Raw genomic sequence first — 26,710 nt, forward strand, 5'->3', positions numbered from 1 at the left:
AATACGGTTGATACTTTTTAATTAAGAATCGTATGCACTATTTTTGTTTAAAGAGATCTAATTTAATTACAATTTAAATACAATAGTAGCCATTACAATCTGTAAACATATTTATTTGAAATTTGTACTGAAACACCCTAACACTTATTTACAAAATGCGTAAGTGCATGTGTTTTGTTTAAATGTAGAACCTCCGTTTATCTAGCTACTGTAGCACAATCATTTAATATGTTTCTATTCTTCAATAAGGTGCTCCGTGAGAAAAAAACGATGTTTACATCATTTAAAAGCTTATTGTAGAACATATAACTTGGGAGGCGTTCTACGGGCTTTGAACTTATACAGCCTTTCATTATGTTCCGTCACCGCAATTCGCCTAACTAATGTGTATACATGTATATGAATAAGAAATGGGGCAAAAAAATACATACTTTTTTTTTAGTTACTCTAATCCTATAGTTGCGTGTGGTTAACTTAATATTTGATGTGATTATATACATAAATAAATGAATCATTATGGTCATTTTATACTATACCCGTATTTTAACTACACATATTTTGAAACCTACGCGTTAGAAATTCCATCAGGATAAAGTGACAGAATATTGAAGGTTCTAAGGGGATTTAAGAAAATATTCAAAAATGAAGCGAAATCGTGAATCAAACTGTTATATTTCCAATTATTTTTATTTTTACCGTTATTATTATTAAACTCTATCAAATGTGTGGAGTACAATCTCACAGATTATACTTTTTAAAAGTCCGCGTACCCGTTTACTCGTATGGCCTAAAAATAAGGACTGAGTAGCGGTTAAGTCGTCAGCTAATTAAATGATCAACTCCTTTTGTTGCGTGGCTCACAGTCTTTTTACGTTATGAAGCCCGTGAGCCTATAGATATATGCTTCAGAATGATTTAGAGCATCAATTCAGCCACTCTGTGGCCTTTATATATTCGAAACAGTTAACAGAACAGACCCAATTCAAGTTTGGCCTGCCCTATCTATCTGCTATTGCTTCTCGATCTTTACTCGTGAATTTCTAGTTCTACCTGTTTAGCCCTTGTTGACATCTCGACACAATTATCAAGCGAGATAAATCGAGAAATGACGATAATTGCAAATATTTGAGATCCTATACCTCAAGATGCCAAAGCTATCTGTGATATACGCGAGAAAATGTTATTATCCATCAGATGGTACCACTATAAATGAAAGTATATTCAACGGGAATAATACTAAATATCTTGTTGAGATTGTCCGAAATATTATTATAGCTTGTTTGTAGCCGCTAGGTTCTTAAGAAGCTATGGTAGTTTTTCTGTTGCAATATTTTGCCAACGATAATCACGAACAGAGATAACTGATTGTCTTGTTTGTAATCCTGGCGATTGGTTTTAACATGTGCTCTCTTTTACAAATGTTTACACCTCTAACAGGTGAATATTTAGATGATGTTTCCTTAACAGTAAAAAGAAATATAAAAAAGGAACTTAATACTCCGAAATCGAAAACTCGCGGCCATTTCGAGTAATGGCCATGTTAAAGACATTCTACCTTGAACCCGACGTCATAAGTAGTACTCCAGAATATGACTTCTAACGAATCCCATGTTGGACTCTTGATAATGATACTCATTTGCCGCGTCATTTAATAATGTGAATCAATAGTTGTGTCTGAGTTTGTATAGGTTTTTAGTGTTATGCTCATATAGTCAATGAATGATGACAAACTTTCCCTCTATTATCATTAGATCTATGATCTTCGTTGCACCTGCGACCATTTAGGAATGTAAAGGAGCCGGTTTACTTATTTGGGTCGTCTCTATGGCGACTGTAACGTAGCGAGACCTTTTTCTGCGCTTCTTTTCCCTTATATAAGCAGTTATTCGTTGAGTCATAACCCAAAAAGCTTATAAGACGTAGCGTATTTGTCGTAGTATTTACAAAAAAAAAAAGCAGTTCTTTCGCCCCGTTCTTTCCTCACCAACTGAGCAATAATGTTATCACTATCTGGAGCGGTTTCACATTGCTGATTGTTTCCCTTTACCGCCTATGTCGATCGTCCATGATAACCTATAGTAACCATCATGTAATGGCGAAAAATGCATACATAATTTGTTTTCATTGAAACGTTCGCAATCAGATATGGTTTCTCTTTTAGATTTTATTTGTGCCGAACGACGATGCTGCTGGGGAGCTACATAACCACCGTTGCGAACACCCATTCCCCTGGTAACGGTGTTTATTCGTGCAAAGCATATCATATATACACTAAATATTTGATAGATATTTAGCTAGTTATACTATTGCAGTGGGTAATCGGCGTCTTATATTTATCTTGCACGTTGTCGATAAGATGAGAGGCCTAACCCTCTGTTTCCAGTAATCTCTGGTGGATCTCTTCTATTCGCTGGCCTAAAACAGGGAACAAGGAAACAGCTTGCCTTTTATAACATGATAGAAGTTTCTTGAATTGTTACGTGTCTGCTTATCTCATCTTTGAAATGTTACTTCCTATTAGGGTACATCGAGTGTCGTTATTCCTTTGACTTAAGCATGAGGAGTTTATGCATTACAACAGAGTAAAAGGGTGCTATTTACTATCACTGAAGTGATACCTTTGAGAGAGTTTATGTAAGATTGAGCATGATACGTATATTTACAGCAGGATACAAAATGCTTGAATTTGCTTTAGTAACGGTAAATAGTAGCGGTTCGTTCAGACACGATGTATAGATGATCTGTGAATTAGTTCATTATGTTAGATATTTATTAAAATGTTTCGTTGCATGTACTGCAGAGTTTCAGCATTGGTCGCAGATGAGCCACATATTGAGCACAGACGGGCTCATTCGTGTACTACAATCTCGATGCATTTATTGTGTCGTTAATGTACTCGTAAAAATGATGTTTAGTCATTTGGATTGAACGGAACGCTAGCAGTCCTGCGGACCGAGACTCTGTTTTACTTATGCATAATACAGCTCCTGTGTTAAGTAAATGGAAAAAGGCAAATTTAGGCTAGCACCAGTAACGACTGTCGTAACGGAACTTTGTTCGGAAACCACCTGTTTCACATAGTGTAGAGGTATTGACTACCTGGTCCAATACAATATGTTATAAGCTGATAAAAAAATACTGCGCATGTCCCTTTTATGCTTGCTAGTGTTCGACTCAACTTTACTTCTTTCCTTGCTAACTTCAGAATGGATCCGCTAGCTAGCTAGCTCATATCGGTTTCCGATAATGCGTACACAGGAGACTATCTAGTAATCTGTAAAAAAAAAACTGAATGTCATATCTTCTTATTGCAAAAGCAAAAGAAAGTCGGCTAGTTTGTTTTCTCTAAGTCGAGATGGTTTGACTTGACATGATTGCGGAACAGCGCCAATGCCTTAATACATTTTGGAAACGATTAGTCTTGACGGCCAAAGGAACATCAACAGAAGTATTAGAAATGAATGTATTATAACTGCTTGTGGTCCTAAGTGACACTGAGGCTGTCGTAAACAGAATGCCCCGCCAACGGCTCTAAGAGGTTTTCAACAAGATGAAGAAATTATGTCTAGTGGATTTCATTTTGCTTGTAATTACAATGACACAAAAATTCTGAAAATATCGACCTGCTCGACTCGAGCAATACTGTTGGCGCCGTTTTAATAACGGTTTTCGTTCATCAAAGTTGTAAAAAAAAAATCGTTTATTAAAACTAGGAATTAATTTGTTGTCGAAAAGCTAGCGGGCAAAGTCTGTGGCTAACTCGTGAACTATCAGTGATGTTGAAAACTAATGACACAGATAAATTACGACTTTCTCAAAGATCCTAGCCGGTAATGAAGCGCCATACTGTATCAACGGTCAGTGGTTCCTCCATTTTATACAGATACTCAGAAATGCGACATTTGCATATAATAAAATAAGCTAGTATCTGCCAGTAACCACAGTTATCACAGTATCGTGCTTAAGTTACAGATCCTGTTGTCACTATGATAATTAACAAACGCCAGAAATTAACCGTTACCACTACCTCAAGTGTAATATAAGAAGCAAAAAAAGGCTTGTATAGTCAAGTCGACATTTGCTCTTGCATTATTAGGTGGTCACCCACCGAAGTTTGCTCCACCGGAAGGCGAGCTGTGAGGCGAATTATCGTCTCCAGAAGCTGGGCTTCCGGGAGAACACGTTTTAAAAATATCTACAGGTGAAGAGGGAAGAGCTTATTTTCCCTTACTCTTGCCATCATATATACGTATATATATATACGCTTAGCATATTACGTAATAACAATCCTTGAATAGTCCATAGAAGTAAACTCAACATCACATATCACATAGCTGTTACTATTTGGACTGTGTCTTTAAATTGAACCGAACGCGTGGAGCGTGACACGTGCTCAATACGACTCAACATGTACAATGGCTTCAAAAAGCCGTCGTACATTCTGCGATATCAGACGAAGCTAGCCTGAATGCGACTAAAGTCTATCACCAAAGACAACGAACAGTTTCAATTAAGTATTACTACGCTCCTACATTCGATATACATTTGATACTCGTAATAACATCGATGAACCGCAAAAAAAATCTAGCAAGCAATGTTTTCAAGTTGTGCAACAAGGGTTCGTACAATATCTGAACGCATATTTGCTGTGATATGTTGGCGAACATGTCGCAAAGGTCGATGGGAGAGCTTTGGCTTCCATGTTTAGTGCAGCGCATAGCGCCGGTTTCGAAAAAAAACTTAAATCATATTAAAAACATATTTATTTTGCGAAAAGTATACACGTTCCTTTGTGCAATATCGTCATCTGGACACAAATTCCGCCAGCTGTTATCAGTAGTGGCCGAGGTTCTAGGAACGAGGTTTCTTGTGTTATGAACTTTCACATGACGGAAATCTAGGAAGCTGAGTATCGTTTTTGTTCCGCTCCTGACTTAGAGATAGGTCTGATACATACATTTTGTAAATTTCGGGGATTTCCTAGAACTTTGCAGTGCGAAGCGCACTTAGGAGACTAACCTGTTTGTGACGTTTTTCTACATTGTTATAGAGCAAAGGCAGATTTTTTGACTCCTTGGAAAAGCATTGGTAGTTGAATTTTTGCCGGTCTCCATTTTAAGGTGGGTTGAAAGAGAACTTTGCTTACCCTGTTTCACTAAACCTGATACCTTCATCTGCTTGTTGGGTCGGCGTCGGCCTCGTGCGGAAAGTTTTCATTTTTACATTTAATATAATAATCTTTTATTTCAAATCAAATTCATATTCTTTTTTACTCAAATGTTAAAGGACTGAGTGCATAACGTTGTTGAAGCGTAGTGACAACATGTTTTCAATGTTATTGTTTCTATATCAAAGTAAAAATTGTTCCTTTTTTTCACAGTTGCCTTCTATGCAAAATTACAGAGATGGCTACTTAGCAAGCGTATGCACTTTCGTAGAAAATACTGAACTCTGACACGAAGCGCGTAGCTCGTTTGTGGGCCACTTCTGTGGGTGCGTTGACAGGAGCAACTCGAAGAACATGACTGTGAAGATTACATACGCACCGATTATGTGCTATTTTCTGTACTAATGTTCCGATCGAGACCTTAAGTGGTTCTCTTATGAGGTCGTGCCCATCTAGTGCGGAATGCCATAGGTGAAGATCGAGTCCACCACGGACTGCTAAATTCCGCATGTTCTAAACAACATCGAATACGTCCGGCGACGCACTCGCCTTTAACAGTTCATCGTTATCAACAATGATTTAATCAGCAGCAAACTAGAACATTACCTTGAACAAATATGCTTCGCTGTCCACTTAACATGCTGGTAATGGTCGAGTGGATATAATTTCCCCACTGGATATATATGTTTAGATATATTACTTACAGCAGAGAAATGCATTTTGAGTCGGCGGTATTTATATGTTGCTATTTTCGAAGGAATTTGAACTTTCGGCCCGTTTTTAGTCCGGAAGCGTCAATGGAGGAAAATGATGCTAAATCGAATATGTTTTGCCAATGTAGCTAGCGGTACTGTAACAATTAAATGAAGTCTGCCTTATCGTCTACGAGACCGTTGGATAGCAATTTTTCTAACGCTACTTGTTTCCGAATGGATTTTACAGCCAGTCGATAGCACGCATCACAGACAAAATCTACATCTATTGGCTAGTTAACTTTGTCTAGGGGCTCTAACACACAGAGCTCTAAACAGAATACATTTAACATAGCACAATATACCAGGGTATGTCTTATAGGTAAAAAGCAATTTCTATCAACGTTATAACTCTACAATAGATATAGTGTTATCTCTAATAAAAAATTAAAGAGAACATCATTACAGCAATCGAATCCCGTAAACAATACAATGATGAAGTAGGTATTGTAATTCTGTCATTGAATAAACAAACGTATTATAATAAGGGAATAGAGTATTTCAGACTTTTTTGGTGTACACAAAAATGAGGTCTAGTTCGTAACAGTGTGGCGTTGGAAATATTCAATATTTTCACGCGTTTTCACTTAAAATTTCTTACAAAGCAAAAAAAAATGCTAACATTTGACATATCTTCGTACAAACATGAGCAGTCGAAAAATGCTTTGTCTAACATAGTTGCGTCCCTCCATATTTTTTTTTACTTGTAACCACATCACCACCATCAATATCCTTAGCTCATTATTTGCCCTCTCCGTTACTTTACGCTTGTATGTTATAGATATACGCAGCCGTATTTTTGCAAACCACCTTTAGTTGTCTGCGTGTGCATATCCGTATGTAAATTTCAAAACTATCCATCCATTTTTAAAGCGATGAATTACGAGATTTCGGAAGTGTTCGGCCACAGCCATCTAGATCGGGTTTTTCTCTCTTCTTTTTGTAGTTTACGTTCTTCCCCTCGATATCTTAGCTGTTGTTTCGGTACGGTTCCTTTAGAGGCTCGTGCATTGTAAGACCAGCAATTGCAGTACTTCCGTGCTTAGTCGATTCGCTTTAGGTCGATCGGACTCGGCACAATATGGCCATGATGATTGCCCGTCGTTAATATGAACACTTGCCGTCATTACGTTTTAGGAGCGTATACAGAAAACGATTACAACGCCTATTGGTGACGATATCGATGTCGCCTTCGGCCACTGTTGGTCTGGGCTGGCTGTTTCGTCGGCGAGGTTTGTTCTCGCCTACGCAGTTAGGCGACGTTGACTTGACTGTGGTGCTCCGTTGCAGAAACAGGCAGCGGGGCTACGTGGCGACGAAGTGGCGTGAGCCTCTCCTCAAACAGTGGACCGGATAGGTACCAGCTCCGTTCTGGGCATAGGCGAAACATTTGTTCTGAGATAGATACGTAGACAGCCAAACATGAACAAAATGTGAAAGGCTTAGTCTACCTTCGACTACAAATGAATAACAATAACCAGATGTGGCGATTCGCTCAACGCCGCCATCGCCGCTGCCACTTCGATACTAAAGGAGCACAATCGAGCTCTAGGCAATCCACTTATTTACTGTGTTGTTATGTTTTCTTTAACACTTTGTCGTTTTCTCTATGTACACGTACGTAGAGAAGAGCGCTACCGCTGTCAGGTACCGATGTTTTAGCATGTTCAGGCGGTCTGTGGGCTACATTAGAAAGGCGTTATAGCGGAGTTAGGCAACTAGGGCTAGCCTTTCGCGCGTTGGCCACAGCTAAGTTGCCGATAATTCTGCTACGCTAGCAAATACCTTTTAGAAAGCTCTCCTTACGGAAGTCCACGCCCTGAGCCTACTACATGTTATGGAAAGACCCGAACGCAGAGGCTATGGATGGCAGATGATGAGGGCAAAATCTAAGAGTTAAAACAGACAATTCTACTTCATATAAACTCTGTCGGCTTGTTGAGGTGTATTTTTTCGACGTCCGTGAGACGTTAAGCCTCGCATATGTGTCACCGTACGCGTGTCCCATACGGTTGTGCTGCCAATGTAGCACACATCCATTGTTTCACCCCGTATGTGATGCTAACCAATAATAGACAATGGTCCAACCGTCGACCTAGATCCCGTTGTGTTCTTCGTAACACAAATACGGACATGACATTGTCATGGTCGTTTGTTAGGTTAAGTTACGTAGCTAAGTAATCTTACGACCCCATCACGACGGTAGCTGAGACATGCGAATCAGTTACATCGACGTGCGCAGGTACAGTGTCATGGTTAAAGGGTTGTAGGGCAATGTTTGTTCAATTAGCCGCGACTGGCGATCACGTCGAGAACGCTATTAGGGTAATCTGCCAGATAGAGTACATGGAGAAACAGTAGCTGCAATTGAATTTTGCTGGTATTACTCGGGTTCTAACGACAAGGCAGGATGGTTCCACAATAGGTTACTTCTTCGCTGTTGCGGACTTGCTTGCTATCGCGATTAGTTGCCGCGTTGTGCTTCGTTAGTAAGCCTGCGCGAACTAGTCGAAGCGGTGGGTCTATATTGGACTAACTGTTAAATAATGCTGGGCAGTCACTAGACAATGTATCCCAGCTGTACACTTCTAAGTCTAAACATTTGATTTCGATTTCGACACAAACAGTAGCAGGTAGTTCGAGGTTGACAGAACAAAATACATAGGATCTAAAATGTCAACTTATTAACGTTCTAACAAAATCATTATTGTTACTGTATGTTTCGCCGGTTCGAGCTACATCGAGGTAATTTGCTAAGCATAGATTATAATAAAAAAAAATTTGAACGATTCTCTACCAGACCACTCTAAAAAATGGACGATTATGTTACAATCGTACATAGGTGTTGAATAAAATAAATAATCCGAAAACGATTCCTATCTGCCTTACTATAGGCAACTGCAATTGACTAATTTATGGAGAGAATCTCTTAAAAATAGCTGACTTGAACACGTCATTGTTGACACAATGGCTGTGAGCCTTGGACAACCGGATCACATTCATTCATTATACAATGATCTTTTGCCATCGGACGCACCATGTTCCCAATAGGTCTACATTGTATGTTTGTTCAAAAAAAACAACTATTTCCACACAGCAAACCTAACCCAGAATAGAGTGGAATGTGCGCAATATAAACCACATGAGGATCTGGCCCGAAGAAAAACTTACGACAAACATACTGGCGTTTGGGTGACAATAGCAGAGACAACAATTGTCATACATATATATATTTAAAGGGTTCGGTTATAAGAAAAAGCAATCGACGCTAGGAGACAACTCAGGTGAGTCATTCAGCCATTTTACTGCTACAGGAATAACAAAGCAGAAACTATTTGGGAATGAATATTAGTGATTTATTTATTTATTTTTTAATTTATAAATTATATAAGAGAGTTTAACATGGAAAAATAATAAGTAAGCCAATAGCGGTCACCGTTTTACGTTACTGAATTTACCGAAGTTTTAACGAAGCACATTTAGAAACTTATTTTTTAAGTCCATTGCTTTACCGAGTGCCGCTCTGTACTAAATGTGCATAAAACTGTCTCTTATCGGAATTGTTGATACGTCCTTTACCTTTGATATCTTAAAAATCAACGAATTGCAGCACTGAGAAAGTCTAGCACTGTAATCCGTCGTTAAGCCAAACCTGTTTAGCTCCCACACACATATATATATATATATATATATATATACACTTGGTTAAAACATAAGTAATTCCGATTTTTTACCTATCGGATGACGCAACATTTTAGTCGGATTTTAACAATAAATTAATCCGCCCTCAGTCTCTGTAGCCTTCTCTCATTCCCCAGCCAATTCATTTATTCCTTTCTGTTGGAAATGTCCAGGTCTAATGTTCTCACTGACTCAATTTTTGGAACTTTCTATACTGTTAAAAATACTGTTTCGTATTTTATTTGACACTTATCAGAGGAAGTAGGCATTTATAACCACAGGGTCTAGACATACACATATATTTATATATAGCGAGTGTAAAACATTTACGACCCAAGCCCTTCTGTGCAGCTGAAATTACCCTTAAGATGTCTAGCCTAGTATTTTCGTAGAGAAGTATGACTTTAAGTTGTCTTATTGTTGTATTCAATAATCTCGTCTAATTGATACAGCTGTGCTATCTGAAGGTCCCGGTTGACCGCTTTGTCTTTTTCAGGTACCTCCTAAATTTTATATAGTATTTTTTTAAATGAGTAAAAAAGGTAATTTTATAAATCAATTTATATCTAATATTAAATCCTAGCAAACGCAGATCACGTGTTTACCTGAGCTTGGGCTTATTTATGCGGCCACCTTTATATTTTTTCGGTACTTGGTAATTAATTAAAGCAAACATTGCTCGTTACCCATAAGAATTTCGTATAAGAACTTGCTGCTGCGGCTGCGTGTTGACCAATTGAAATCCAAACATAGAGTCAATAAAAAGCCGTGGTTACGTGTATGCTGTGGAAAAGCCTGTGGCGAGCCCAGGCTTCTGATTTCTGATACAATCTTATGCATTTAAGATGCCTAAAACCTCTTTTATGTATTATATTCGGTACTTAAACCGTTAGGCATTATTTCAGGATGTCTAACAATAGTCTAGTGCTTGTAGCTCATCTTTATGGCCATCCAAGGTCATCATAGACCTCGTATGGCCGAACGGGGAGGGGGGAGGGGGTACATTTTCTATCCCATCTTTGAATTTCTAAAAATGTTTAAGCAATTTTCTTAGCTGTCGAGTTTTCGCTCTAAACGGCGCAACTATCCTGGAATGCTTCAACAGCTTTTTGATCCGGGCAAGTAGCAAAACGGAATAAATGCTTTCGCCTGGTGCTTTCGTATTTGAAGTCTCAATCCGATATAAAATCTCATTTACTGCTAATAAGCTTAATAACAAACTAATAGAGAAAAGAGAGAGACCACTTTTGAATCATATGTAAGAGCAAAGAAACGGCACAGAGTTAAAAAGAAAGGGAAAATTAAAAGCAAATGGAAATTACATACTTTCCAGCACACAAGAATAAAAAATGTGTACAAACATATGTGTGTATACAGGGTATCCTAAAATATGAATACACAATTTGAATTCTTACAGTTTTAGTTTCTATTCTCATATAACTAATATTCAATTTTCAAAAGCATTTACATCGATTGTATAACTGTTCCTTACCGCAGATGTTTAGAATTATTACCCTTATGGTTGATATATTGCTGATAATGGTGAGCTATTGAGCAAAAAATACTTCACTTGACGCTGTGGCATCTTCCTGCCCAATGGTGGCTTTCAAATCTTCCAGTGTCGTTGGTTTTGTAGCGCCTAAGGTACAGGCAAGGTGTTTCATCAGACCTTTCTTTTCAACTATCCGTTTGGAGAATTCTCTTTAAGACTATGGGCAGGTGCTTCGTCGTAGAAATTCGCGATCCTCATCTAGGTCCTCCCGAATGCATAGTAAAATCAATGTGGTGAAATACTGTCAGAAAAAAATATTTAGCTAATCTTTTGTTTGAAATTCCGCGCCATACTAGAACTCCCCATAATTTTGCAGTGTTCGTCCTTAAAGTCTAAATTGCACCTTGGATTAATTACACCATTTAATTTAAATGTGGTTTCATGCCTTCAAACAATCGTTCCTACAAAGTGCACATTCCGTTCACATTTTTCTAAGTACCGTGAGTAAAATTGTTTTCTTCGATCTGGACTAATTCTATTGACAGTATGCACCAGTGTAGAAATATAGTTGTTTATTTCTACGTTTACGTCTAAAAATGCGATGGACATTTAGTTTGCTAATGCCGAACTCACGAATTGATTGTCTTACAAATTTTTGGGGTAGTTCCAAATTTCTGGAACGTTATTTCGGAACTAAACTTATTCAACTAACTTTAGACCATATAGACGAATTTTCCTGAACTTTCTTGCTTATATTTTCTTTAGTATTTATACCACATCTTCATATTTCCTATAGCATATGACAATATTTTTGGTTCAAAAATTATTTTTTGTCCACTCAATATTAATTAAACGTGGAAAAGAAACAACGGTCATAACGTTACTGCCTATGTATAAGTTTTTTCTGTAGGTTACTCTATACGAATGAACATGTGCCATCTTTATCCTCTGTAATTTATTAGATGATTCTATTCCTTGTGAATCTACTATTTGGTGCTTCTTGAATCGAGACATTTATTGAATAGCGTTTCTATACTAGAGGTGACATGTTCTGTATTGACATTTTTCGCGCCATCGTACTAACAATATAACAGCACTATATAAACACCAGACATTGCTGCTCACTAGGGCATGATTTGCTGAAGTTTGAATTTCTCTTACCAGATTATATGATTTCTTTCCGTCTAAACTGACGAAATGCTTGATCCAGCTAAGTTCAGCTAGACGTAAACGCAGATTTACTTATATCCGTCAGACGCTTTTATTATTATGTTATGATTATTACTTTTATCAAGTACTAGTAAAAAAGAGTTCTGTAAACACAGGCTACTATCTAATGAACAAGTAAAATACTGCGATAACTTAAAGGAAAAATGCAACAAGTAGAAAAATGAAACGGGTTGGTATCAAACGAGGCTAGCGATGAAATATTTATTTAATGCTATTCTTAGCGCTGATTCAGCATATTGGTTTTTGGGTTTATGACAAAACTCCCTTGCACGTATGCTCCGATGCGAGAGAACTCTAGCGGAGCAAGTTTACACGTTGAACTTCGATTAATCTTGAAGGGCAGCTTGTCCTTGAAATTCTCGTGAATAAAGTCAACAATCCTTTCCTTGCGATCCTTACGGTATCTATCACATCTTCTCAAAGTGAATCACCTATATTTTTTGAGGATAATTGTATGCAGAGTGAACGAATTACTTGTGTGCTCTTACACGCTATTAGTGACTAGTCGCCCATTATAAATAGTTGCGCAAGAAATTATAGACGATGGATAGATTCAAACCCAAAGCTAATATAGGCACTTGCAGGTAGCAAACTGTTGTTTCTGTAATGATTTGGTGGTTACAGGTTTGCTTACTAAACTTACAAATACGTAAAGTGCTAGGGGTAAAGACGTTTTGTCTCATGTTGGGAGTCAGCAGTCTGAAACAATGCTTATTGGCAGTACCTCACGTAAAGCTCAAAACAATTAGTCCTCTGTATAATGAGTTTTGATCTATCGAGTTCACAATAATGCCGATGGTCAAGTCAACAGTAGTTAAAGAAGCAGCAAAAACTGTCCGAGCACCTGAGTAATTGTACCTTCACTGCTCAGTTTTATCATGCACTTCGAGAAGTCTCTATTAAATCTAATATCCAGGAAGCTTTAAGCTTTAAAACATAAGAATTATGAAAAGCCCCGTCGTTTATGCACAACAATCAATTGCCTTTCTATTGTCAGTCTCATAAGTGGCAGATATAAAAAATCTTCCACTACTTAGACACAGAAAAAGCACCTTCCTTAATTAATAGAATAGTATTTGAAGCCTATGCACAAATTGGTTTACTAGTATTCACAAGCATGCACTAGTACGATGGTATGTTTCAATGTCAGTCATAACAGCAGAAGCGACTGTAAGACCATCCCTTTACCAAACCGAACAGTTTCGCTGGGATAAACAGAACTCAGCCTCTTATTTGTCGTATGGCGTGTGACCGTTCTGTCAGCATTCATACTCCCACACTTTTCGCATGTGAGGGCAATTGTGTGCCCATGAAAGCTTCGGTTGGCTAGCGGCACATTATCCTCATAGGGCTAGTTGGCTTTTACCATAAAGAAATCGTTGACGTCACGTGGCGGCCACTGTCAAATTACTGCTCGGTCGCTCCTCGGAGCGATTGCAGCCTTTCCGTTCAACAACGAATAAGTTCCTCTTCACCCTAGTCTAGCCCATCCCTGAATCTGCAGCCACTACCCAACACATGCACATATATATAAATGTAGCTGATTATTGTCAGATGGTCGTGGCCGTATGTACGATGCCGTTGCGACCGAAGCAGCTTTTTTTATTTATAGGCTAAATCCTGTCTAAAAGGAAAAAAGGACAGACATTGAGGGTCCGGGTGTAGCTCAAAATCATTAAACTGTAAAAGAAGCTACCATTATTACTACAAATAGCAATAATAGTTCCGGTTTGCACCAAGCTTCGTTACAACGCACATTTGAACTAGGACATAAATGTTATTCTAGAGAACGTTCAATTAAAGATGAAAAGGCTTTTTGTTATTTTACAATGATAACATGGCCTTCTACAAACTGTCGTTATTCAACTAAATCACATAACCTACTGATAATTTCGCATAAACTACGAAATAAAATTCATTTCATAATTATGCTATTTGTGCTCGAGCATTTAACGATTCTATAGCACAGTCTACATTACAGATCTCTCCTTCCTCTTTCTATCTCTCATGTAGCTCAATGTCATGTAGTTCAATAATGATGTGCGCTTCGCTTATACATTTTGAGTAGCCATTCTTGTCATGTGTCTCCATACGAAAAGGTTAAACCGTCATACCGTCAACATAACTGCGCCAGGGTGAACAAGTGGCTCTAGGCTGACGGTGATGGCGACCGCTAAACAAAAACCGCAAGAAAGTCGCCAGCACCTCAACCTACATACTTTCTAGAGTAAATAGATGATAAAAACAATAATAATAACTCGAAATGATGATGGGAACACATCCATGTTTATGCTTATTTTTACGGTCATGGGCGAAGCTTATAACGATGTATTGGTCGTGGCGCACGTGTAGTCAACGGACGACTTTTCGTCCCTTGTGGGAATATCCGCGCCGACAAGACGCTACACGCTGTCTGACTGGCTCGTTCGTCCACCAAGCAACTAGCGGTAAAACAAGAGAGGGGAAGGATGCCACCAAAAACACTAAAAATCCAGTTGAGCCAGAAAATATTTATTGTCATGACTTTCCTCACTCGTCTCCACTAGCTCCCCTGACGCCCGCCATGGGCAGTATCAACTATTTTTCTTGTTTAGATGGGCAGCAGATGCGGCGTGACCGGACACACCTGCCTCCGAACAGCAGCACTGCCAACAATACAGCATAACACCGACAACACCGACAACTATACTGGTTGATATTTTGACGATGCATATTAGATCATCTAAAACAAACATTGTCTATAACAATACCATAAACATATATCTCAACTCCGCTAAGCTGCTTGCTCACTGTGCAGTTGTGTGTGCAGCTTCCCGCTACGTAAAAATGGCTATATTTTTCAGTGGAGATAGGCATTTGAAGTTGAACGCCACTCGGACAATGGCACGGTTGAACCTGCGGCGCCTTACTGGGTTGTTGTCAAATTGCTGGTGTAAGATTGCCCGTAGAATATGCTTTGCTGCATGTATCTTAATAAGAGCGCAGAATAAACGTCTTCGTACAGAGCCAAAAAAATGTGGACAACAGCTTAAAAATGCTCAGGCCTATATATGCTTGTTTTCGTAATGGCGCTACATCCAAAGCTATTCCAATTGACTAGACGAAAATATGATGTCATTGGACGGAATAAACCGTTATGCTCTGGAGGGCTTCATTCAAAGAGAGCGGTAAACTTTGAATGCTCATAAAGAATTCGTATAGGAGTCACACTTAAGCGTATCAACTCCATCTCCCGGTTTTACTCACTAACGGTCAGTATCTTTCTCACTCCTGAATGATTTTTTCCAGCTGAACAAGCATTTTACTCAGAACTCAGGCAGGTTTCGCCGCTGTGGTACATCTGACTTCCTATTTTTGCAAAATTTACGGTAGTGTACGCGACTTAGAAATGAAACTGCTCGTGTCAAAATGCCTCAAAGCGGTCTGAAGCTCTTAATTCTCTATTATACTATTATTACCTTTCTCCTTTTCTCGGTCGTTTCCCTGCCTTACGCTCTGTGCCTGGAAGTAGAGACACACATGCAGACAATTTGGTGGATAAATCCTGTTATATCATACGCCCTTATGTAACATCATAGAGGCACGAATCTTTCTGCAGAATTTTTTTTGCTTCAGTTGAATTAACGTGCGCCTTTTTTGTCTGCAGAAGAAGGTATCTGCCTATCCTTTTTTTGTTCGGGACAGGTCATTGGACGATCGTATACATTCTTTATAGTCAACTCACTACAGCTGGCAACTGTCAATTACATAGGATGAATAGAACTTCAGCAGGATTGCGTGTGTGATTAGCAGATTAGACATGTACCGAATGAGATTCATAATAGCCGGCCTTGTAAACGAGCGCATATGCAGATAAAATTCAACTGATCTATTCAGCTACGGTCTCCATTTAGTCGCCGGGTTCGTCCAAATGGCTTTAGGCGGGGCTACAATCCGTAAAGAGATTAGCTTCTTTCCTTATTACTAAACAGTCATATGCATCTGTAGAATGAGGGCTGTCGTGGTGCCTAAGCTCACCGGAAGTGATACCATCTCTAGCCTTCTTATTTGCGTTTGAAATAAAAAAATGCCAATACACCTTGTCTTCCAGGTTCGGCAACGAGCTTTTAATGCAACCTGCCAAAGATACGCAGACGGAATACATCAGTAGCCAACGGTGCTACATTGGAAATCATGTTTTGAGGGTGAGAAAGAGTGTCACATATCAACTGCCAATTAGTATAAATAGAATAGGCAGAATATGGGCCCGCTCGTAGACCATGAAGCGCTGGGTTTCTAAAAGAAAAAAATTAGAATTTAAGAACCGACCTCGCTTAGCTTTTATAATAATAATAATAATAATCATAATCATAATAATCATAAATAAAAAAAGAGATCTGCTTGCATCTATTAGTGATTGTGATACCTTTATCGATACCCATTCGACCAAACCCTTATGAAAACGAAACTAGGGTTCTTCAATAAGCTCCCGGCGATAACTGTGTCAAAACACAAATTACAGTTCACACTCTAATGTTCGGTATACAATGATCGACTCAGCAAGCGAACGGCATTTCGCATTTGCTAAACCAGCTAAAAGAAGCCAATAACATTGTTACGTTAGGTGATATAGATTAGCTTAAATACCGATTTGGCAAACATAGTTTTTTTCAGCACCGAAATGCTCCTTGATTGTTTTCTTTTATTAGGTGACCTATGCAAACTGAATTTATCACTCACGTGTATATCAATTTTAAAAGGCCTCGACTAGTTTCCCTAATAACCAGTAATCTATCCCTTTTCTAGCTGGACGTAAACACGACAACAAACATTACAACAGGTAAATCTTCCAAAATTAAGTAAAACGATCAATTAATGCACACGTATAAAATATCTATCGAATCACTTATCATAATACTAAGTCTTAAGTGAACCTATACGCATCTTGCAAACAAAGTTCTCTTGTCTGATGCGTGCAAGTGGACATATCTGCAAAACGATATCAGGAAAAGGTAGTACCAAGACAGGATGTCGAATTTTAGCGATTCACTTTTCGTGAAACAGAGAAAAAGGCGAAACCAATAAACATTTCAGTGAATGAACAGAATAAGACTCACTAGCTATGCTTAATTTATAAAAAAAAAACTATTCAAATAGTAATAATAATACTGTTATGGTTATTATTAGTACTAGCAGATCGCAAAATAGGCCTGCAAAAGGGTGCCTGTAATCTGTTTAGTCAATCTAGAAATTCAATCAGAGGCTTTATTATCTAACTGTAAAGCCAACAGTTATCCGACTAAATGCAACACATTATCAATTACAACGTCTTTATTTATATTTACATTCTATTTATTCTTTTGTAATAAGAACTCTAACTTGATGAAACCACCAGGTATGTACCATCTTCATCATAACGGTCCTATCATCATTGTGTGCTGTCATTTTTCGCACCTTGCGACTCGGGAAGGCTTTTCGAATCCTTATTCGCCTCTTCTATTTCAGCAACAGTAATATGGGAACCGTCGTCAGATGCGGACGGAAAATAGTCATTTACGCGAAATAGTTCAGGTGGTTCAAACCGCACCTGGCGACGATACTGACCGCCTGATGAACTGGAAGGATTCGCCGAGCCTAGCGCGCTCTGGAACACCTGCGGCGAAGATTTGGTTAACTTAAGCGGCGCCCATTGCTAGATTAAGTGTGCAATATACATAGCTACTTAAAATCCGATGCTACAGGAGTAATAACGGGCACAAACATTTGGTACGGATTAACCATCATAACTGTGAATAAATTTATTAGGTTTAAAAAGTTTCAAGAGCAGGGCACAGAAAGATGGCTAGGCTATCCACAGACGAATACTACACCAGCGACGATAGTTATGCCCAGGGCAGCAGATCGTTTGGAATCGTAAACGAAGCAACGGATTCCTGCGGAACGGCACAAGCGATCTGCCCGATACGGGTGTACTCGTGCCGAAACAGTTCTCTCTCACAAAATATACGTATACATGTAACTTTTAACGTACTTTGAAGATTTTCTGCTGGTACGAAGTTATAAACAGGCTCTCAGCCTGCTCGACTTTGCTTTCCATAGCTGCCAGCGAACTTCGTACATCACAAACGAGCGCCTCCAGCTGGTCAACTTGGGAATATACCTGTTTCCGTCAACATTAAAAAAAGCCCAAATTAATGAACAATACGCGCTGTATAACTATATTCGTTAATCATATGCAATGACAATTTACTTATAGCGGATTTTATATAGGTCAAATGCATTTTCATATAATGCACTCTTTCGTCCACTCGCCTCTAATTACATATGAAAACATTATTTTTGTTCTTAACTCAAAAAATTGTATCGTCATTGCGGAATGCTAAAAAGGCATGTGGTCAACTTACCTGCTTCAAGCGCTGCCGAGCTGCAATAAGTTTTGGAAGGTTCATTTGAAGAAATTCGGCTCGTTCCGAGACGGCTTTGAGTAATTGATTGAACGCGTCCAGTTTTGTTAGCAGGAAATCACAACGCTCATCCAGCTGAGCTTTGGACTCGTTGAGATCTGCGAGAGTTAATGAAACCACAGATGCAGCGGTCGTTTTTGCCAAACTCTCCACGATATCCGATTGATCGACCGCCATCTTCACCTAAATTTTATTTTAAAAAGAAGATTTACCAAGATATTCTATAATATACGCGAATCATATATATCATGACCCGTACGCGAACAGATCACACTTGAAATGAACAAAGATCAGTAAAACTTTAACCCAGTGACTTCTAACCCGCCTTATATAACGGCCTTGAGAGTAAAGACGCATTTTCAAAAACTGATGGCGTGATCTTTATGAATACAAACAAGAGATAGTTAATCTGACTAGGTTGTATCTGAGATATAGGCCCTACTTCATTTAGGTTAGCACCGAACATAGCGAGACGTTATGTTATGTTTAAATGAAAATTAACGACCAAATGTTTATTTTATTGAGGTGATGCTACACACATGTAAACAACCATGTGAAGTTACTATGAAATTAAACCGTTTTGTTCGCTAACATCGTGTCACTTAAACTCTGGCCAAGCAACTGTTTAAATCGGAGAACTCTTCCATTAGCACTGCTTAACCCTGCTTGTTTCAACTGATGTTATCTTTGTGTTGAAATTGTTTTGACAACTTACTTCGCCACTTATAGAATTATGGAACGGGTGACCAGAAGAAAGTTCATTTCTGCGTTCCTATACCATTACGCAAACCTTGTGTAATTAAATATTGCTGTGATTTTTAATCTTGATGAGGAATAGCTCTAAGCTAATTATATTGCTATCTATATAGAATACATAGTACAAACGAGTATGCGCAAGCGAAGCTTCTATGGCTACGCTTTAGTCACTCAGTGGCGGAAATTTATTTCCATTCAAATTGTGTTTAGCTTAACCATATTTTCTGTTGTGTTTATAGAACCTCCTTTGCAAACCTTCCTTTCACAAGGTAGCCTAGCACGAAGTGTACTGTGGTAAGACAAAACATTTCTCTGCTCATTCGTTCAAAGCATTCGTTTGTTAGACAAAGCATTTTTCGCTATAACTCTAAGTGTGCATGATTCAACTAAAATATATAATAATTTACCTAAATGTATCAAGTAAAAATGCAAAAGAGTTGCAGGATTGAACGTTCTAAACGCGGTGATATTAAATTAATAATAGCATAATTTCAATTTTGCACAAGCTTACCTTGATTATAACTAAAATGCTCTTCACAATCGGACTTTTCCGTGGCTTACGAACTGTTGAAATGAGTAAAAACTGAATCGTGACACACATGAGGTATATTTATACTGTTGCGCAGTGGTATAAAATAAACAAAGCTATATATATATATATATATATATATATATATATGCATTACGCAAATCACACTTTGCTGCTGAGGTATTCGTTCCACTGAACCCCGTATCCTTGGGCTTTTTTGAACTTGGTATTCAATCACTACCTTTCAGCTGGCTCAGATACTGCCACGTGGCTATATTTTAGACTACCTAAACTGTTTAACCTTATTGTCACCTATCTTTAATAAGCGTAAATCCCACTTGTTTAGTTCATCCCTTTCTATCATCAACAATGCCACTCATGAACGTTTTGGCAGAACTGCATGTAATCCAATTATGGTGCGTCTGAATCACCTTAAAGAAGTATAATGACCATTAACTTCCATTGACAAAAGTAGTTTTTGGAGTTATGCCTTTACGCGCAATAACAGCAATCGACAAGCGTTATCGTCATATGTTTGTTTTGTTTTAGGCGACTAGATCTCGGGTGGCCGAGATAGCAGCTGTCTGGTCCTTCAGGCTGACTTCAATATGGCATCTAAAAGTGAGCCCAAAAATGGCTTCGCTGATGTAGCCAATGTGGAAGAGATGGCCAAAATGGCCTACATGCTTCTTACTGACCTTGGCTATACGACAACCCAACATGAATTTAACGAGTGAGTGTATATAAGCATTGTTATGGCGCATACTAATCATTTTATACATTTCCGTCGCTGCTATTTTATAAAGACCAGATGTGGCCTAAATACCTGTTTGTACCTTCACGAATGTATCGTCAATATATATATATATATATGTATACAACCTTGCCTTTCATTTAATCAATATCGAATCTTGTCAATAACATACACGACGAAAATTCGTCGTGAGCTTTGTCGCGTTTCGTTTTATCCGATGCCCGTTTTGTCCGATGTGTCATGTTACGTATGGTCTAGGCGATTATTCATCATACCCAATAACGAGGCATTCGTGTTCGTCTTCCAATTCCTTCTGCCTCTGCTTGATCGAAAAGAATACCGAGAACGATTCAAATTTGTTCTTAGAGTTGATGATAAGCGCAAGGAAGCAGAATTTCGAAAAGTAAGTATGACAGCAGACAGTTAAGTCTAAGCGATGCCTAAATATTAGGGTACCTATGAATGTTGGCGTATTGTGGTGACTAATGTAATGATTTTTTTTAGGTGTTGTGCAACTATTTGCAAGATTTGGCAAAGACCGGTGAGTTGGGATGGGATGTCCCGCCGATAAAGATGGCGCTATTCACAACACCGGGTACGCATTATTTTTTTTTTTTGATAGCATGAAAATACCTTATGATTAATTCGTGCTGCTAGAGTGGCTCCGACCTAATGTAGATCACCAATTTTTTGATATAATGCGAGCCTGTTATATTTGTCGAAGAGTTATTAAAACGCGGCCAAACGACTGGTAATACGCGGAGACATTTCATAAGGGCTACTGTACACCTTATTTGTTCAAGTCAATCCATTAATCAAATGAGGCTACGCTCGAAAATTTAACTTCGGCCTGTATCAGCTTTCAAAAACGTACTTCGTAGCTAACGGAATTGGCCTAACATCACACGGGCAGGGTGTGTCTAATGTTTAATTTTAGCTTCATTGAGTTAGCTGAACGAAACTGAGCATGTCACTAAATAAATTTGTGAGGTTCACCTCGACTTCGACAGATTATAACAAGAAACGTAAGTCAAATGTACCCTAATTATGTTAAGTCTGCGAAGCGGTAAGCGTCTGAATGAAGCTAAAGCGCCTTACCAATGTTAAATTGGTTTTTATTTATAATTTACAACGTTATGCATAGTACGAAAAAACCGCTATCGTGCGGAATAACATTAAAATAATATGGGCAACCACAGACCGGTGATATCTGCAAGTGCACCGACTTTCTTGTTGTTTGAAATCGTTAAACATTAACAATAACTAATGTAGATTTTATTTCAATGCTTAATACACGAAGCATTCAATTTTCAATATTCAACACGAAGCATTTTATTTTTCCTTTATTTGAACAAAACTTCCTATTTACTATATCATGCTTTTATGGCAATAATATACATATTATTGCCATAAAAGCATGATATACATATATATATATATATATATATATTATATATATTATATATAGGTAATTATATTTGTCAATAAAACGATCAACTTTTTGCTTCTCTTTGAAGCATTTCTGGGTTACTAACGAAGATACATTTTCCTTCACTTTTAGCAGCTTCCCCTGCTCGCATTTGTTGCGGGAGATCGAAATGATTCGTTTCTGAATAACTGTTTGTTGAAACAACATATATCCTACTCGGAATTGTCTTCGCTGTCCGAAGAATACAATTTTATTTTTCTTCTAATATCTGTTTCTGGAAACATTACCTGAAATCATCGAAATAGGCATAAAACTAGATTATATTTGTCTTTATAAGAAACAATGCAACAAACAGATGCTAGCGCAAATACGGATTAATTTTGCTAAGCTCATCGTTCACTTTATAATTTATAAACCTTCATGACTTCGCACGTCTTTCCTGCTACGAAGCTGTCTGGTAATTGTTAAGTCTACGAATACTGCTGATGTAAGCAACAAAAAGCATACATCGGCAATAAAAAAAAAAGCACACGCGCTCTCCTGAGAAATGTTAGGGATTACAGAAAGTTATGAAAACCGGAATATAAAGCAATTGCAGACCTCAAAGGAATAGAAGGCTGAACACATTGGTATAAGCAAGTTACCATTTTGTTGATTTCTTCATCAGTTTTTAGAAAGCCGCTATGATTGAACGATGTGTAGATGTTTCGTTTCTTTTGTGTATCCGATACTGCCAGACTCGTCTTATTTTTCTCCTCTGACGAATCGTAATCGAGGTCATAATATTGGTCCATCCAGTAAGTGGCCCTTTGATCCGGATCGTTGTCGTCGTCGGTGGCTTGTTGATCGTTGGTAAGTGCCTGGAGCGTCTGGGAAGAGAGATCTGTTTGTGGCGTATGCGGCAATGAAGTAGTTGACTGCACTTGAAAACCTAACAGATCTTGTTGAGCCGGCTCTAGTTGTTGATTCAAGTGAACAAAAGGCTTTAAAGGAACGGTACTTTGTTGATCATTTGCGCTCTGTAGCTGGTGTGTCAATTGTGACCCAACTACTGAACCCTCTGTAGGAGTCGAGATAGTATTGCTTTGACTACACAATGCCTGCAGAGCTTGCTCCTCTTGCTAAAATAGTATAATGCAGACCAAACAAGAAATCCATCATTTAGTTTCGTTAAATACCCGGATCTCAAAAGCAGTAGATAGAACTGCAGCATAAAGGCGTAGAATTTTTCAAGTCGTGTATATTCATTAAGTGCTCTCATTGATATCGACTAAACTTATGCCAAGTATTAATCTGTTGTCCAAGACTGTTTCGCAGTATAGCACAATCTCATTATAAATCATTGTGACACTGCATATGAAATCTCTGTCGCTAGTACGCGCACTACATCGTAGTTATTCCTTAAACGAAAGGTATTATACAAGGAATAATGCGTTTACAAATCACGCAGCTTCTGGGCCCTTTTATTATTTAACTGTTATGTATAAGATGTGATAATGCGAAGTACTATTGAGAAGCAGACTGGTTGACACGTATTTTTAACAAAACAAAACCAGTTCGGTAATTGAAAACCGACCTATTCAGAACAAAGACAAAGGCGATTGTTTTCGATATGTCTGCAGCGTTTTACTACACTTACAATATTTATATATATTGTATACAATAATTACTACATTTTTTATACTGGTACAAAAATAATGGTGAAAATGTACTTCTATGTTAGAGCACTATGCCAATGCGTTCATCTGTTACTTGCGAATATCAGCGAGAAGACTATCACAAAAAAGCGAGTTCTCAATTGGTCAGCGAGTCAGGTCTCAGCTAATTGGTGCAAAATAGTTGGTTGTGTTAATAGCAAATCCCCTTACCTGTAATTCTCGGATTTCTCCTTCCGATTTCTGATAGATATCTTCGAGAGTCTCCAGTGTTTTTTCGGCGTTTCGCAATCGCCACTGATTTTTGATACAGCAGCTCCGTTGAGCACCCGCATCGGCCATCGTGCTTTAAGGGAAATTACTGTAAATTGATATTATTATTACTAACTGAAAAGTTGGACTGCAGATTGATTTATTAAAATATAGAGTGTAATTATATCGAATTTTGAACAGACTAATTGATAAAAAAGAACCAACCTACGGGCTTCTGACGCTAAGGTTTCACTTTTGTTTGACATCAATATTTACATTACAGATATATATATATATATATATATGTGTGTAATGTTGCGCACACGGACGAAATTTATAATTCCGTGGGTGAGAAAACCGAATTAGGCTTTAGGTTGTTATAATCTTTACCTAAAAAGGTTACGAGCCGAGAATGGTTAATGTAGTGGTTTTGACAAGTATATAAGTAGATTGGTTTTTGCCGCAAAGTAAAGGTTTAAAAGTAAGAGGCTTAAAGGCAAATGTTTTTGCAAAAGCTGAGGGATGACCTTTTGCCTTCTCGGGCCGTCGTGAGAGTGTTACACTAACACGGACGTTGTCTTTATATTCCGCTAAGACGGAACGGGGATTAATGTTGAGATATCATTTCGTTTCCTCACGGGTATCGAAATTCAAAAACGAGAGCAGCTGCAAGTCCTAAACCAGCCAGACTAATGCGTAAGCTTTACCTAATGCATTGCATCAGGAATCTAGAATAAACCGAATGGTTATACCTCTATATCCGACAGCTTTGGTGGAAAGTAAACTTCGACCGTGTGAACCATAAAACTGTCCCGTTTTCAGATTACTTACCTATAGTTGATAATATTTTTAATAAGCAAAACAAATATTCCACAAAACAGCTTTTCGGTAGCTTTTGCAGTGTTTCTAGCTTTTAAAACATCATTCTTACTACATCGCCTATCGATGACGTACTGCTGCTTGGAAGTAATTCCGACGAATAGTCTAAAATGACTACAATGTATATTTGAATTTAACAAAGGAAGTTCTTTGTCGCGAAAAACTCTGTTTCTAATCATTTGCAGCTGCGGTTTCGTTTACACATATAGTTTAAATTCTTGCTGCACAAAACTAACTAAAAACAAATCACTGTCTATCACACGAACCAATCTTGATATGCAACAATTATTATTAGATGAATGCTAAATTCATACTTTCATGCTGTCGTTATCCAAATACGGCTAAAACGAATGTTAAATTGTCGTGGGCAAAATGTATTTGGTTCTCTTTCTGACGTCATGTATAATCATAAATGACTGTCTGTACGGTTTAGTAATTGTAATAATTAATATAATAAAATAAAACAAAAATCCGTTAAACAGAGATGACTAACATTTAAACCACTGTACCGTTCATCATGATAGCTTGTGAACACTCATGAAACTTCACACAATTGAAAGAGGTAATTCGTGCTGAACTATGTGCCTTTGGTGCGCTTCTGTATCTGAGTAGCTTTTGTATGCAAAGAGCTAAAAGTAGTGTAACGTTGTTCAAACGTATACAGATCCTTATTTTTGGACCGGTCGAAGCTGCGCACGTCTTTATATAAAAAAATCTCTACAATGATCAGAGCATCGTCTGCTCGATTCCAGCGGCAAAAAAAAAAAACAATGACTCACTAGGAGAGGGTGCGGTTCCACTTGCTGCGGAGATTCGATCTGAGTCGATGTTAAAGTAACCTTACGTGGAGACAGCAACATTGCCCACTAAGGTTCAAAAAACGAAATATGTTTTCATTTTGAAACCAAAAATGGACACGTCTCATTTTGTGCTGGCAGGGTAATGTACACATCGTAATAGGACACCGTGAAATTTGAAACACTTAATTTACTTAGATACCTGCCCCAGTTGGTACTACATGTCTTCTTAAGAGAATCCGCATACAAAACGAGCCTACTAAGCATAATACAAACGTTTTTATAATGTAAATAAAGCTACTGTTTTTTTTTTCAAGTCGAGCCCGCTTTGTAAGATCATAAATAACGAGAATTTTTTTCTCATTATTTATGAAGACAAGCGTATGCAGGCTGCGTCAGATCTTGGCCGGACTGTCTGGACACGCCGACGAGACAGTAACTAACGTTAGCTAGTTGTTGAAAATGGGTCACACAGGATAAATCTAGAAAGAGATCGGTCATCATGCAAACATCAGCTACAGACTGACAGCTGCGAGGCCTGCTTCGCAGTACCGTAATGGATTACCGCTAGACAATAAATGGAATTAGATTTTTAAATGGCTCTTTATAAGGAAAACCTTATAATTTGAATTTGAGGCAGTCGGTTGCTTCGATTCTTATATTGTCCATACAGTAATGTGCTAAAAATAATTGAATTTTTGATCATTTTTAGGACGAGTTTTTCGATTCGAGCACGGCGAACAATTTAATAAGACAATAAATTATATATATATATAATTCTCAATTTAAAAAAAAAATACAAAAAACCACCACATGTCATCCACTCGGACTTGCCGTTTGATCTATTTCTGAGGTCCAAATCTGTCGGGAGGTATGCCAGCACAGCTCTTCCTA

General features: G+C 38.1%; 3 protein-coding genes and 2 long non-coding RNA genes across 12 annotated transcripts in view; 2 read left to right on the top strand and 3 right to left on the bottom strand.

Moving 5' to 3' along the window:
* Positions 1-11,517: 11,517 nt before the first annotated feature.
* On the top strand, positions 11,518-17,463 carry LOC111269844 (uncharacterized). Its single transcript, XR_002685968.2, has 3 exons — positions 11,518-11,592; positions 16,413-16,506; positions 17,108-17,463. It is a non-coding gene; the product is annotated as an uncharacterized LOC111269844 (long non-coding RNA).
* On the bottom strand, positions 12,497-13,668 carry LOC111269843 (uncharacterized). Its single transcript, XR_002685967.2, has 2 exons — positions 13,047-13,668; positions 12,497-12,753 (listed from the first exon to the last, which is right to left on the bottom strand). It is a non-coding gene; the product is annotated as an uncharacterized LOC111269843 (long non-coding RNA).
* A 151-nt stretch (positions 17,464-17,614) lies between the features above and the next one.
* LOC111269848 (biogenesis of lysosome-related organelles complex 1 subunit 4) lies at positions 17,615-20,051 on the bottom strand. Of its 4 annotated transcripts, none has more exons than XM_022849713.2 (4): positions 20,033-20,051; positions 18,706-18,948; positions 18,333-18,461; positions 17,615-17,954 (listed from the first exon to the last, which is right to left on the bottom strand). In XM_022849713.2, the coding sequence occupies exons 2-4, from the start codon at positions 18,940-18,942 to the stop codon at positions 17,730-17,732; spliced, it is 591 nt and encodes a 196-aa protein (XP_022705448.2). In that variant the 5' UTR covers positions 18,943-18,948; positions 20,033-20,051; the 3' UTR covers positions 17,615-17,729. The 4 variants fall into 4 exon arrangements, with proteins under 4 accessions (XP_022705448.2, XP_022705453.1, XP_022705452.1 ...); XM_022849718.2 differs by lacking the exon at positions 20,033-20,051 and adding an exon at positions 19,481-19,580; XM_022849717.2 differs by lacking the exon at positions 20,033-20,051 and adding an exon at positions 19,358-19,469.
* Positions 19,702-26,710, top strand: part of LOC111269847 (uncharacterized) — a 12,528-nt gene continuing 5,519 nt past the window's right edge. The window contains exons 1-4 of one of the 2 annotated variants that reach the window (XM_022849711.2): positions 19,702-19,815; positions 20,600-20,783; positions 21,063-21,207; positions 21,309-21,399. In XM_022849711.2, coding sequence (XP_022705446.1) covers positions 20,659-20,783; positions 21,063-21,207; positions 21,309-21,399 — 361 coding nt within the window. In that variant the 5' untranslated portion in view covers positions 19,702-19,815; positions 20,600-20,658. The remainder of the gene's footprint in view (positions 19,816-20,599; positions 20,784-21,062; positions 21,208-21,308; positions 21,400-26,710) is intronic. The other variant, XM_022849712.2, reaches the window with a different exon arrangement.
* On the bottom strand, positions 22,107-25,741 carry LOC111269849 (uncharacterized). Of its 4 annotated transcripts, none has more exons than XM_022849720.1 (4): positions 25,529-25,741; positions 24,102-24,249; positions 22,878-23,354; positions 22,107-22,520 (listed from the first exon to the last, which is right to left on the bottom strand). In XM_022849720.1, the coding sequence occupies exons 2-4, from the start codon at positions 24,228-24,230 to the stop codon at positions 22,446-22,448; spliced, it is 681 nt and encodes a 226-aa protein (XP_022705455.1). In that variant the 5' UTR covers positions 24,231-24,249; positions 25,529-25,741; the 3' UTR covers positions 22,107-22,445. The 4 variants fall into 4 exon arrangements, with proteins under 4 accessions (XP_022705455.1, XP_086828387.1, XP_022705454.1 ...); XM_086972261.1 differs by having other exon boundaries at positions 24,102-24,234; positions 25,513-25,741; XM_022849719.1 differs by having other exon boundaries at positions 25,513-25,741.

Source organism: Varroa jacobsoni, unplaced genomic scaffold (genome assembly GCF_002532875.2).
Source record: "Varroa jacobsoni isolate VJ856 unplaced genomic scaffold, vjacob_1.0 scaffold_1421, whole genome shotgun sequence".
Taxonomy (NCBI): Eukaryota; Metazoa; Arthropoda; class Arachnida; order Mesostigmata; family Varroidae; genus Varroa; species Varroa jacobsoni.

Bases quoted from the DNA above. Each gene is read 5' to 3' on its own strand.
- LOC111269849 (XM_022849720.1), bottom strand. From the start codon at position 24,230: ATGGCCGATGCGGGTGCTCAACGGAGCTGCTGTATCAAAAATCAGTGG. The intron at 23,355-24,101 runs GTAAGGGGATTT...ATACTATTTTAG, and splicing joins GAGAAATCCGAGAATTACAG to CAAGAGGAGCAAGCTCTGCA. The intron at 22,521-22,877 runs GTAACTTGCTTA...CGATGATTTCAG, and splicing joins ATGAAGAAATCAACAAAATG to GTAATGTTTCCAGAAACAGA.
- LOC111269848 (XM_022849713.2), bottom strand. From the start codon at position 18,942: ATGGCGGTCGATCAATCGGATATCGTGGAGAGTTTGGCAAAAACGACC. The intron at 18,462-18,705 runs GTAAGTTGACCA...TGACGGAAACAG, and splicing joins CTCGGCAGCGCTTGAAGCAG to GTATATTCCCAAGTTGACCA. The intron at 17,955-18,332 runs GTACGTTAAAAG...TCTTCGCCGCAG, and splicing joins ACCAGCAGAAAATCTTCAAA to GTGTTCCAGAGCGCGCTAGG.